Source organism: Emys orbicularis, chromosome 4 (assembly GCF_028017835.1).
Source record: "Emys orbicularis isolate rEmyOrb1 chromosome 4, rEmyOrb1.hap1, whole genome shotgun sequence".
NCBI lineage: Eukaryota > Metazoa > Chordata > Testudines > Emydidae > Emys > Emys orbicularis.
In genome coordinates this window covers 110,965,653-110,979,677 of record NC_088686.1, presented here as the reverse complement: position 1 = coordinate 110,979,677, position 14,025 = coordinate 110,965,653, and the positions used below count along the sequence as shown (strand labels likewise).

The 14,025-nt window shown below is 46.9% G+C and overlaps 1 protein-coding gene across 1 annotated transcript in view; it reads right to left on the bottom strand.

Annotated features, from left to right (window-relative positions):
• The window catches only part of LRRC56 (leucine rich repeat containing 56), a 102,585-nt gene that overhangs the window by 76,375 nt on the left and 12,185 nt on the right, over positions 1 to 14,025 (bottom strand). Inside the window, exon 2 of the mRNA XM_065404531.1 lies at positions 318 to 405. Coding sequence (XP_065260603.1) covers positions 318 to 405 — 88 coding nt within the window. The remainder of the gene's footprint in view (positions 1 to 317; positions 406 to 14,025) is intronic.

The following is a 14,025-nucleotide window of genomic DNA, read 5'->3' as shown; positions in this document are numbered from 1 at the left end:
TGAGACACCAGAAAAACAAAGTCAGCTAAATCTTATCGCCCAGTTACAAGCAGTGCAAACTGAATGGATCTGAAATTGAACTGGTATTGTTCATCCCATTTACATATAATATTTATGGTTCTATTCAGCTCTTCACAGTAAAAAGCTGATAAGATGCTGACTGATGCCTGCGTTTTAAGAAAACCTCTAACAAGACTGTATTTCATACATTCCACTGCTTTCTGAGCCATCAGCCCCTCATGTTCAGCATGCTTCTCCTTCACGCCAAAATAAATAAAACGGTGAGAGATTAAGTACAGGATGAAGTGTTTTCTCACCAAAGTTTCCCAAGCTGTTCTCTCTCGTGTCCACACGCATCTCTAGGGCCTTCACTTGCTGCAGATCATCTACCCCTGTCAGCACTTTCTGTAAAGATAAGAAGAAATAGATGTGAACTTGCAGAGAGTAAGGCAGGTGACGGTGCGGAAATGCTTCCAACCAGTACTTTGGCAGCATGTTCTCCACACCACTATGGCCTTTCTTCCAGTAGTTTCAAATCACTCTGGATTGCATGTAACACTTGCATTGTTTACAGTGACAAAAAAAATCTGCATTCAGGGTGAAATTCATCCTTGCACTGAGACCCAGCACAAGACCTACACACTAGTTAAGTCTAACTGAAGCATTATTTTGTGGTTTTAACTACTACATAAGCTTTGTGCTAGGACTCTGCACAGGGATGAATTTTGCTCTTGATGCGTACTGTAATCAAGGACATGTATATAGTGAGATTAATATAATTTTTTTTTTTCATAGTCATGCTGTTTACACTCTTAGGCCTGGTCTACACTAGGAGTTTATGTCGAATTTAGCGCCGTTACATCGAATTAACCCTGCACCCGTCCACACCACGAAGCTATTTAGTTCGACATAGAGGTCTCTTAAATTCGACTTCTGTACTCCTCCCCAACGAGGGGAGTAGCACTAAATTCAACATGGCCATGTCGAATTAGGCTAGGTGTGGATGGAAATCGACGCTAATAGCTCCGGGAGCTATCCCACAGTGCACCGCTCTGTTGACGCTCTGGACAGCAGTCCGAGCTCGGATGCTCTGACCAGCCACACAGGAAAAGCCCCGGGAAAATTTGAATTCCTTTTCCTGTCTGGGCAGTTTGAATCTCATTTCCTGTTTGGACATCGTGGCGAGCTCAGCAGCACTGGCAACGATGCAGAGCTCTCCAGCAGAGATGGCCGTGCAATCTCAGAATAGAAAGAGGGTCCCAGCATGGACTGATCGGGAAGTCTTGGATCTGATCGCTGTGTGGGGCGATGAGTCCGTGCTTTCCGAGCTGCGCTCCAAAAGACGGAATGCAAAGATCTACGAGAAGATCTCTAAAGCCATGGCAGAGAGAGGATACAGCCGGGATGCAACGCAGTGCCGCGTGAAAATCAAGGAGCTGAGACAAGGCTACCAGAAGACCAAAGTGGCAAACGGACGCTCCGGATCCCAGCCACAGACATCCCGTTTCTACGAGGCACTGCATTCCATCCTAGGTGCGGCCGCCACCACTACCCCACCACTGACCGTGGACTCTGAGGATGGGATATTGTCAACGGCCGGTTCCTCGGACATGTTAGCGGACGGGGAAGATGAGGAAGGAGATGAGGAGGACGAGGCAGTCGACAGCGCTTACAACACTGATTTCCCCGACAGCCAGGATCTCTTCATCACCCTTACAGAGATCCCCTACCAACCGTCCCCAGCCGTTAACCCGGACACAGAATCAGGGGAAGGATCATCCAGTAAGTGTTTTAAACATCTAAACATTTATTTTTAACAGAACAGGAATATTAACAATAACAACAATGGGTTTCTCATGATTAGTGTGCCCTAGGCGCTTAATGTTTCAGTCCTGGGCAGTGCAACTATTGAAAAAAAATCTAACAATGTCCGGTTTTGCATGATTGTTCTGCCCAAGCCGCTCTACTGTTTAGTCCCTGCCAGTGCAGCTACAGTAAAATCCGGTCTATATGTCCGGGGATAGAGCTGAAATCCTCAATGGACATCTCCACGAAGCTCTCCTGGAGGTAATTGGAAAGCCTTTGCATCAGGTTCCTGGGGAGAGCGGCCTTATTGGGTCCTTCGTAATAGCAGACATTTCCGCGCCAGGAGACAAGCAAGTACTCCGGGATCACTGCCCTGCAGAGCATGGAGGCATACGGCCCTGGTCTTTGCAGGCTTTCCCGAAGCATTCTTTCTTTTTCCGTGTCTGAGATCCTCATCAGGGTGATGTCGCTCATGGTGACCTGCTTTGAATTAGGTAGGGGAATGTTAGTATTGGGACTGCTTGCCCGTTCCTTTACAGAACTGTAACCGGCGGTTTACAGCCACGCGGTGGAGGCGGGAGAGGGGCAGCATACAGGGATCTTTCCCTGGGACAGCCGCGAGGGGGTTGGACAGGGGCAGAGTTCATGCTTGCCGGATTGCTGGCAGCAGGGACTGGCATTGCCAAGCCCCCGTCCAAGTTTCACCCCCCAGTTTCATGTGTAGTTGCTAATAAAAAATACGTTTCTGTTAATTACTGTTTCCATCATGTTCTTTAGAGGAGAGTCTGTCTGAAGGGGGGGAAGGGGGTTGGTAATTGGACAGGACAGTCACCTTTACCAGGGTACAGAGGCGGGGGCAGGTTCAGCAGCAGGGCACACACACATTGCAGTCACTAGTTACCCTGGTCAGTCTGGGAGGTGGTTTTCATGTTCTGTGTGTGTGTGTGGGGGGGGGGGGGGCTATGTGACTTTGTGGCGGGGGAGGGCAGTTACAGATCTTATGCGGCGGTCCTTATCCTGGATCACAGAGCCACGCAGCAGGGGATCTGTAACCGTCCTCCCCCCTGCCACAAAGTCACATAGCCCCCACACACATAGAGTCCCGAACAGGAGGGGTGGCAGGGTCCGTTGAAACCACCAGTCCACCACTGCGGAGCCTGTCATTCCTGGAGTTTGGAAGCGTCATTTGCATCACTACACTACACCCGCTCCCCACCACAGTCTGCGTCCCAGGTTCAACACTTTCCCACGAAAACAGTAATAAAGAAAACGGTGTTCATTAACAAAATTCAAGTGATTTTATTTTTAAACGTGTGTTGGAAGGGGGGGGGGGAACGGGGTATGTAACTGGAGAGGATAGTGAACATTTACTGGGTAAAGAAACGGGGGCAGGTTCAGCTTCTCTGTACACAAACTGAAAAGTCACAGGTTACCCTGCTCACTCAGGAACCTAGCTTTCAAAGCCTCCCGGATGCACAGCGCGTCCCGCTGGGCTCTTCTAATCGCCCGGCTGTCTGGCTGGGCGTAATCAGAAGCCAGGCTACTTGCCTCAATCTCCCACCCCGCCATAAAGGTCTCCCCCTTGCTCTCACAGAGATTGTGGAGCACACAGCGAGCTGCAATAACAATGGGGATATTGGTTTCGCTGAGATCACAGCGAGTCAGTAAGCTTCTCCATCTCCCCTTGAGACGTCCAAAAGCACACTCCACCACCATTCTGCACTTGCTCAGCCGGTAGTTGAAGAGTTCTTTTTCAGTGTCCAGGACGCCAGTATAGGGCTTCATGAGCCAGGGCATTAGCGAGTAGGCTGGGTCCCCGAGGATCACTATAGGCATCTCCACATCCCCAAGAGTTATTTTGTGGTCCGGGAAGTAAATACCTTCCTGCAGCCATCTAAACAGACCTGAGTTCCTGAAAACACGAGCGTCATGAACCTTGCCCGGCCATCCGACGTTGATGTTTGTAAAACGTCCCCTATGGTCCACCAGTGCTTGCAGCACCATTGAAAAGTAGCCCTTTCGGTTGATGTACTGGCTGGCCTGGTGGTCCGGTCCCAGGATAGGGATGTGAGTTCCATCTATAGCCCCACCGCAGTTTGGGAATCCCATTGCGGCGAAGCCATCTATGATGGCCTGCGCGTTTCCCAGGGTCACTACCTTTGAGAGCAGTACCTCAACGATTGCGTTGGCCACTTGCATCACAACAACCCCCACGGTAGATTTGCCCACACCAAAGTGGTTCGCGACTGACCGGTAGCTGTCTGGCGTTGCAAGCTTCCAGAGGGCTATGGCCACTCGCTTCTGGACAGTCAGGGCTGCTCGCATCCGGGTGTCATTGCGCTTCAGGGCAGGGGAGAGCAACTCACAACGTTCCATGAAAGTCCCCTTCCGCATGCGAAAGTTTCGCAGCCACTGGGATTCATCCCAGACCTGCAGCACTATGCGGTCCCACCAGTCCGTGCTTGTTTCCCGGGCCCAGAATCGCCGTTCCACAACATCCACATGACCCATTGCCACCGTGATGTCCTCGGCGCTGGGTCCCGTGCTTTCTGACAGGTCTGTGCTACTCTCAGACTTCAGGCCCTCACCGCGGTGCCGTAGCCTCCTCGCCTGATTTATCTGCATCTGCCTCTGGGAAAGGTGGATGATAAGCTGCGAGGCGTTGACAACGGCCACAACTGCAGCGATGGTCGCAGCGGGATCCATGCTCGCAGTGCTGTGGCGTCCGCGCTGTCACTGACCAGAAAAGTGCGCGAACTGATTTCCCGCCAGCGCTTTCAGGGAGGGAGGGCGGGAGTGACGGTTGGATGACGACAGTTACCCAAAACCACCCTCGACACATTTTTTTCCCCAGAAGGCATTGGGGGCTCGACCCAGAATTCCAATGGGCAGCGGGGACTGCGGGAACTGTGGGATAGCTGCCCACAGTGCACCGCTTCCAATGTCGACGCTTGCCCCGTTAGTGTGGACTCACAAAGTCGAATTACTGTCCTTAGTGTGGACACACACGTTCGACTTTGCAATATCGATTCCACATATTCGATTTAAGTAAAATCGAACTACTCTCGTAGTGTAGACATACCCTTAGGAAAAAAACTGTAAAAAGTCGCTAGTGATTTTAAGTGCCCAATGTGAAATTCTTAATGGGGCCTGATTTTCAGAAAGTGCTGACCACGCACCCTCTGAAAATCAGGCTCCTTTATAAAGTTGGGCACCCAAAATATTTAGTCACTTCTGAAGATCTTGGTCAGAGAGCTAAATCCTGTGAAGTGCTAAATAATACGAACGGAATGCATTCCATACTTTGCAAGAGGCACTCAATACCTCACTGGATCATAGGGTTACCATATTTCAACACTGAAAAAAGAGGACACTCCATGGGGGCCCCGGCCCCGGCCCAACTCCGCCCCTTCCCCGCCCCCATTCCAACCCCTTCCCCAAAGTCCCCGCCCCAACTCCACCCCTCCTCTGAGCACCCCGCATTCCCCCATCTCCCTCCCGCCCCCTGGGCTCTGGCTGCTGCTGCGCTGGGGAAGTTGCTTCGGCCCCGGCGCGCAGTGGAGAGCGGCGGGAGCCGGGAAAGTTGGATCCCGGGGAGGAGGCGGCTGCGTGCTCGGATGCCGCCCGCCGCCTCTGTGCCGGGGGCAGATTGGCAGATTGCGGGAGTTGTAAGTTTTGCTGCAGCCACTCGCACTCGGGGTCCCTTACCATGCCTCCCTATTTTCCCGGACATGTTCGGCTTTTTGGAAATTCCTCCCAGACGGGGATTTGAGGACCAAAAAGCCAGACATGTCCAGGAAAATCCGGACGTATGGTAACCCTACTGGATCAGGCTCAAAACAACCAAAAGCTCCAACAGTCAGCATGCACATGCATACTGGCATTCTGCTTTATACAATCTGGGTTGTCCTTTGCCCCTGTATTAAGAAGAGGATGGGGGAGCAGAAAGCAATTAGTTGGTCCCCATGTATAGGAGAAATTTTAACATTAAAAAAGTTACAGCGTACTTTGTTTATTTTGTTTTAATCCGGAGAATAACATTAATGGCAGGGAAATGATTTATGGGAAGACAATATGTGTGAGTCCACCTCTATTTATGTGTTTTGGGAAAAAACACAAGCATGTAATCCCTGATCTTCAAAAGGTATTTGGCCACCTAATTCCCATTGATTTCAATGGGAGTTAAGTGTCGAAATATCTTTAGACACTTAACACAGAGATGTGGGAATTACAATATTCCCACTCACTGGGTCAAACTGAGATGTGATGTAAGTGGGCACAACACGGTTAACTTTAATGGGCCATGTCCACTTACAGAGAGGGGATCAAACTCAGTCCTAGTGCATCTAATCATTTTCTTCATTAAAAGAGGACACTGTATTCATACAAAACTGAGTTTTAAGTATTCGTTAAACTGATTTTTAGACTACAGTTTTAAGAGCACTGGGTCCAATAAAATATATAGAATGTATTTTGTTCCCACTAGATTTTATTAGGCGAGAGGTAAAAAGGCGTAAAGCACTAGCCTCAAGCTCCCTAAGCACATCCAGAACCTCAGTGAGTGTCCCTGCCACAACCACCACAGAGAAGCACTCATATTCGTCTCCCACAGAAACTGCCCTGCTTCCATGGAGGTTGTTTCCTTCAAATCCAAGAGACGTTATCCTCAAAATAAATCAGAAATTCCTCACTGCTACACTCACTGTTGCAGTAAGCTTTTCCAACAGATGACATGATTTGTGCACCCTCTGGTTTAGTGCTAGATGCCATCCTCCCTTAGACAGTCCCACGGAAGGGTAAAACTGGATTAGGAAACTCAGCTGCTTTAGCATTTCTGATCCTTCTCTCAATGAGGAGGCGATTGTGGCAATTCACAGAGGAGGCCTGTAAACTGAGTAAATTCAAAGATCTGCAGAAAAGGACTCCCTTCACTCCTCTGGCATTCCCTCTGCACAGCTTCCCAGCCTCTCCTCCACCAGGACTCTCTTAGGGCAGGTCTACACTTACTTCCTGGTCCGGCCGTAAGCAATCGATCTTCTGGGATCGATTTATCGCGTCTTGTCTAGACGCGATAAATCGATCCCGGAAGTGCTCGCCGTCGACGCCGGTACTCCAGCTTGGCGAGAGGAGTACGCGGCATCGACGGGGGAGCCTGCCTGCCGCGTCTGGACCCGCGGTAAGTTCGAACTAAGGTACTTCGAATTCAGCTACGTTATTAACGCAGCTGAATTTGCGTACCTTAGTTCGAAGTGGGGGGTTAGTGTGGACCAGGCCTTAGGAGTGGTGCTGCTGTTGACTCCCCTTTGTTGTGGCTATGCAGTAAAATCCATTGATAGGATTGTTTTTAGCATCATTAACTCCTGCTCAGATTTCAGCTCAAAAAGCCCCTTAGATTTCTGCTCTGCGTAGGGCTCTGAGAGAAGCTTGCCACAGACAGCATCATTACACCTATGGCTCCAGGCCAAGTGTGTCCAGCCAGTAACATGCAGACTAAGCGGGGGGGTGGAGGGGAGGGAAAGCATATTGTGCTCATGTGAGTATCTATTTCTTTATTATTTAACATGCTCATGACACTCTTCCAAATACTTTAACTGTTTGGCTCCCTGTTCTTAACTCCATCAGCTCAGCTGAGCTTCTTTGATTTGCTCATGTTTTACTAAAATCACCATGGAACCAACCTCATGACACACCTGGTACAACAGGCAACAATGAGGAAGGAGTACCTGGCATGACAGACAGCAGCAGAGCAGGTAAGCCCCTTGCAAGTGACACTGCTACCACAGGAAGAGTAGGCAAGTTTATTAAAAAGAGCATCTTCACCTCCGGGTGAAGCGATCACTTTATATCTGACCTATCAGTTCTCCTCCTAGAAGGAAACCTGCACAACGCCTTCTAAAGATGAGGTTGGAAACTTAAATTCATAACTTTGCTAGACACAAATCACGGACTGAATAAAGAAAATGGATTTATGGCTTATTACAACAATCTATAACCCACTAACAACTCCCCCCCTCTGCAGCTGCCTTCCCCTCCCACTTCCTTTCCCTCCTGGAGGGGTGTTAACGGGTCACTTTACCTTGAATAAGCAACAGAGGGTCCTGTGGCACCTTTAAGACTAACAGATGTATTGGGAGCATAAGCTTTCGTGGGTAAGAACCTTGAATGGTTCCCTAAAATCTTATGCTAAACAATTTGTTCCACCTTGTATTTAGCTGTGACACTCTGAGTATGTTGCCCAGACCTGAAGAAGAGCTCTGAACTTGTCTCTCTCACCAACAGAAGTTGGTCCAATTAAAGATACTCCCTCACCCACCTTGTCTCATAGATTCATAGATTCTAGGACTGGAAGGGACCTTGAGAGGTCATTGAGTCCAGTCCCCTGCCCTCATGGCAGGACCAAATACTGTCTAGACCATCCCTGATAGACATTTATCTAACCTACTCTTAAATATCTCCAGAGATGGAGATTCCACAACCTCCCTAGGCAATTTATTCCAGTGCTTAACCACCCTGACAGTTAGGAACTTTTTCCTAATGTCCAACCTAAACCTCCCTTGCTGCAGTTTAAGCCCATTGCTTCTTGTTCTATCCTTAGAGGCTAAGGTGAACAAGTTTTCTCCCTCCTCCTTATGACACCCTTTTAGATACCTAATCTTTGAACCAACACGGCTACAACAACACTGCATATAAGCTCTTTAGCAAACAGAAGGCAGAGAGGGCAGTTAAAGAGGGCAGTTGAGTTGTGAAGAAATTAGTGAAGAAGAATAGTTGGAGAAATTCCTATTCCAAAGGCATTTTTCATGGAATATTAAAGTAGTTGGAATATGAAGCGTCTTTCATATCAACATGTCACAACTAGAATTATGGAGCCTGGAAAGGAGAAGAGTTGGGGAAGGGATTTCATGGTGACATTCAAAATTATGAAGATCATACTGAACACTCACCAGTCTCTCTCCTTTTTAGGCTGGCCTGGCCCATAATATGAGAACATGGAGACGCTCAACAAAATTAAAAGGGAGAAAATTTAGAACAAATAAAATGAAATGCTAAGAGCCCCTCAATGCCCACTGGCAGAGGGCCCACTATACTGTAATTCATATCAGGCCTGACACACACTGTTGTCATAATTTGCATGGTGACAGGTTTTAGAGTGGTAGCCATGTTAGTCTGTATCAGCAAAAACAACGAGGAGTCCTTGTGGCACCTTAGAGACTAACAATTTTATTTGGGCATCAGCTTTCGTGGGATAGAACCCACTTCATCAGCTGCATGAAGTGACAAATACAGGAGCAGGTATAAATACATGAAAGGATGGGGGTTGCTTTACCAAGTGTGACGTATTTAGACCTGCTCCTGTATTTTTCACTTCCTGCATCTGATGAAGTGGGTTCTAGCCCACGAAAGCTTATGCCCAAATAAATTTGTTAGTCTCTAAGGTGCCACAAGGACTCCTCGTTGTTTTTGTTGTCATAATATGTGTCCAAAAGGTATCTTCTAAGGTACCATATGTAAATTGGTGACACACTGGGCAAGAATATCAATGCATGATGTATGTATGGGTTGTGGATAAAGAATAAAATATGCATGTTGGAAATATATTCTTAAAATGTGTTTAGGAGACAGTGCATAAATCGATCCTGCCCTAGACAAAGGAAAGTTGTTTCAGCTGTTTGCCTGTGTCTCCAATGTAAATTGAGCAAGGTGAGGCCAGAGACACTGGACGTACAATTACATCTAAAGTAAACAAAGTGATTAAGCCAATTGAAAAAAAAGTTGACCAAAGGATGAGGAAGACAGCATGGTGTCTACAACCCAGCAGGGAAGAGGAACTTTGTCTGGGTTTACTTTTCAAAGAATATTTTTCAAAATCTTACCGGACTATGAAAAGAAAGGAAGAGAACCCTTTAGTTATCTATCACTTAGGGTATACAGGGAACAGCACCCTCTGAGCATGAGATTGGGTCATCCTCCTGGCCTGAAGGGCAGGAGCTGCTGTAAGTGAGAAACTGTTTTAGAGAAAAATATAGCTTGCTGTCACGGAATGTAGGGGAGTCAGGGCCCTGCACCCCCCACTTCCTGCGATTTACCGTGACTCTCAGCCAGCCAGAAAAACAGAAGATTTATTAGACGACAGGAATACAGTCCAAAACAGAGCTTGTAGGTACAGACAACAGGACCCCTCAGTCAGGTCCATCTTGGGGGGTAGGGAACCCAGTCCCCGGTGCTGGGCCTCCATCCGTTTCCCCAGCCAGCTCCAAATTGAATCTACCTCCAGCCCCTCCTCTGGCCTTTGTCTCTTTCCTGGGCAAGGAGGCCACCTGATCTCTTTGTTCTCCAACACCTTTAGTTGGCACCTTGCAGGGCGAGGGGTCCAGGCCATCAGGAGACAGGGTGTCAGCCATTCTCTGTGCAGACAGCTCACACTGGCCCTCTAGGGCTCTGCAACAATCACACACCCTTATCCCACCACCTAGATACTTAAGAAATGCATAGGGGAAAACTGAGGCACCCATACAGTATTCAGAGAAAACATTAAGAACATTCCCACTTTGTCAAACTTGCTAAAGTTAAGACTTAGACACTGGATGGAAAGCATGTGTTTTTTTGTTTTGTTTGTAACCATTTTCTGTTTCTCTTACCTCTGCTTAGTATCACTTAAACGTCTATTCTTTGTTAGTAAAATTATAAATAAGTTTATTATAAACCATCTTACTGCTGTTATACTGAATTAAATGTGAGTCCTCAGTTAAACCAACTGACTGTATACACCACTGAATTCCTGAGGAAACTACAATCCATTGGTGATCTTCCAGAAAACACCACCCTAGTCACTATGGATGTAGAAACAACGAGTCGTCCTTGTGGCACCTTAGAGACTAACAAAAAAGCTCTCTACACCAACATTCCACACAAAGATGGACTACAAGCCACCAGGAACAGCATCCCCGATAATGTCATGGCAAACCTGGTGGCTGAACTTTGTCCTCACCCACAACTATTTCAGATTTGGGGACAATTTATATCTTTAAGTCAGCGGCACTGCTATGGGTACCCGCATGGCCCCACAGTATGCCAAAATTTTTATGGCTGACTTAGAACGCCGCTTCCTCAGCTCTCGTCCCCTAGCACCCCTGCTCTACTTGCACTACATTGATGACATCTTCATCATCTGGACCCACAGGAAGGAGGCCCTTGAGGAATTCCACCAGGATTTCAACAATTTCCACCCCACCATCAACCTCAGCCTGGACCAGTCCACACAAGAGATACACTTCCTGGACACTACAGTGCAAATAAGCGATGGTCACATATACACCACTGGAAACTGACTGACCACTATACTTACCTACATGCCTCCAGCTTTCATCCAGACCACATCACACAATCCATTGTCTACAGCTAAGCTCTAAGATACAACCGCATTTGCTCCAATCCCTCAGACAGAGACAAACACCAACAGGATCTCTATCAAGCGTTCTTAAAACTACAATACCCAGCTGGTGAAGTGAAGAAACAGACTGACAGAGCCAGAAGGGTACCCAGAAGTCACCTACTACAGGACAGGCCCAACAAAGAAAGTAACAGGAACGCCACTAGCCGTCACCTACAGCCCCCAACTAAAACCTCTCCAGCGCATCATGAAGGATCTACAACCTATCTTGAAGGATGATCCCTCACTCTAACAGACCCTGGGACACAGGCCACTCCTCGCTTACAGACAGCCCCCCAATCGGAAGCAAATACTCACCAGCAACTACACACCACACAACAAAAACACTAACCCAGGAATGAATCCCTGCAACAAACCCCATTGCCAACTCTGTCCGCATATCTATTCAAGGGACACCATCATAGGACCTAACCACATCAGCCACACCATCAGGGGCTCGTTCACTTGCACATCTACCAATGTGATATATGCCATCATGTGCCAGCAATGCCCCTCTGCCATGTACATTGGCCAAACCAGACAGTCGCTACACAAAAGAATAAATGGACACAAATCAGACATCAAGAATTGTAACATTCAAAAACCAGTAGGAGAGCACTTCAATCTCCCTGGTCACTCAATAACAGACTTAAAAGTGGCAATTCTTCAAGAAAAAAACTTCAAAAAACAGACTTCAATGAGAAACTGCAGAACTGGAATTAATTTGCAAACTGGACACCATCAAATTAGGCCTGAATAAAGACTGGGAGTGGCTGGGTCACTACAAAAAGTAATTTTCCCTCTGTTGATATTCACACCTTCTTGTCAACTGTTGAGAATAGGCCACTTCCACCTTGACTGAATTGGCCTCGTTAGCACGGACCCCCCCCTCCCCCACTTGGTAAGGCAACTCCCATCTTTTCATGTGCTGTAATATATATACTGCTTACTGTATTTTTCACTCCATGCATCTGATGAAGTGGGTTTTAGCCCACGAAAGCTTATGCCCAAATAAATTTGTTAATCTGTAAGGTGCCACAAGGACTCCTCATTGTTTTTGCTGATACAGACTAACACGGCTACCATTCTGAAACCTGACTGTATACTGTTTCTCCGGAGGCAGTGAACTTAGTAATTTCTGTGAGTGCTCAGTGAGAGGTACTGGAGAGTACAAAGACACATCTCTGGGGAACTCGGGTTTGCTGATTACTACTTGCAAAGCAAGGTTTAGACTGGCAGAGTCTTGAGGAGTTTGCAGGGGAACCAGATAGACTAATGTGGCAGGAAGCTGACACAGTGTAATCTCTAGCAAAGCTCATTCTTGATAAGGCAGAGGGGTAACACAATGGCTCATAGTTCTGGGCTGCCCTGAGGAGAGCATCACAACACAGTATACAGACAACCTGTGGAATTTACTGCTATAAATATAGTGTAAGTATAATAAGTAAAGCTCAAGCACTATGAGCAAGATCTCAGCTGGGGCAGAGAAATGTTTGGTGCAGATGAAAGTGGAGAGTGGGGTAAAACTGGATCTAAGTCATTTTTGTACCTCTTTGTTCTTGGGGCCAGCCAGGGGCCAAAACAGTTTTTGGCAAAAATTAGAGATGCCTCAGGGCTGCTCAAAGTTATGGCTGTCCACAGCTCTAACAGACATTTTGGTAGCAAGGAATTGCTGGAGCACAGAGTCGCTCTTGCCATACCTCTTTTCTCCAGTATTGCCTACTGTGCCAGGAGCCAGGAAGGGGAAGGGCATAAAGCTAGATATGCAGGCTCTATGCCCCCTGAGGATCCCTTCACACCAAAGGAATCTTCAGTTGTTTTCAGCTGCTTTGTCCCAGCCAAAGCAGGCAGAAAGGGGTGACAACCTGGTCTAACAGCTGCTTTTGAAAGATGGCTGGATGAATTCATGATCACTGTGAGAAAAGATAAATTTAAAGAAATCAAAACTCGTGCCTCAGGGGATAAAATGATCACCTGTTTGTATCAGGAAAGAATTCCCCATCCCACACCCACATAAAGCACTGCACACAAAAAACTAGGAGTACTTGTGGCACCTTAGAGTACTCCTGTTCTTTTTGCGGATACAGACTAACACGGCTGCTACTCTGAAACCAAAAAAACTAGGTATTTTATGGGCAGAGGAGGTTACTTTCTGAAGAATCAGATATTAATCCCTTTCTGATGTGGGATGCTTAATTAAATGACCCAATAGTCTGATCCAGCCGAGCAAATCCTATGGGCTGCCCTAAGTTTTCTATACATCAGAGGTTAAACAAATGAATTTCTGAGCATGTACTATTTATTTATTTATAAGGAGAGATTTCTGTGAAAAGTACTTTGCAATTCCTGGAGTACTGATGTATTCTTAGTATAACAGAGAGACACAAAGTTCACTTGACATCTCTGTGCCTCCTTCCTAAAGAACAAACGGCTCAAAGCATTTTCCCATGTGAAACTGTAGGGACAATTAGTAATCTAAACCACCAGTATTTTTAGCAAGTGCACCACTCCTATCACCAGAAGGGGCTGACAGGGATTTAATGGTAAAGTTTGCACTAGTTTAGAAAGCTATTCTTCCTAATCACAAGTAAAGGCAATACATATTTTACATAGAGTTCTGAGTTAAAATAAAATAAAACAACATAAAATAAAACGTTTCTGATCTGGCAGTGCTTCTCATCTGCCAAAACAGTCACCTGGAAATGCTAGGAAATTAGATTCTAGTCCCTCTTGCAACCTCTCTATATAAATTCCTTAACTGGCATGTAACATTTGTTTAATACTCGTGC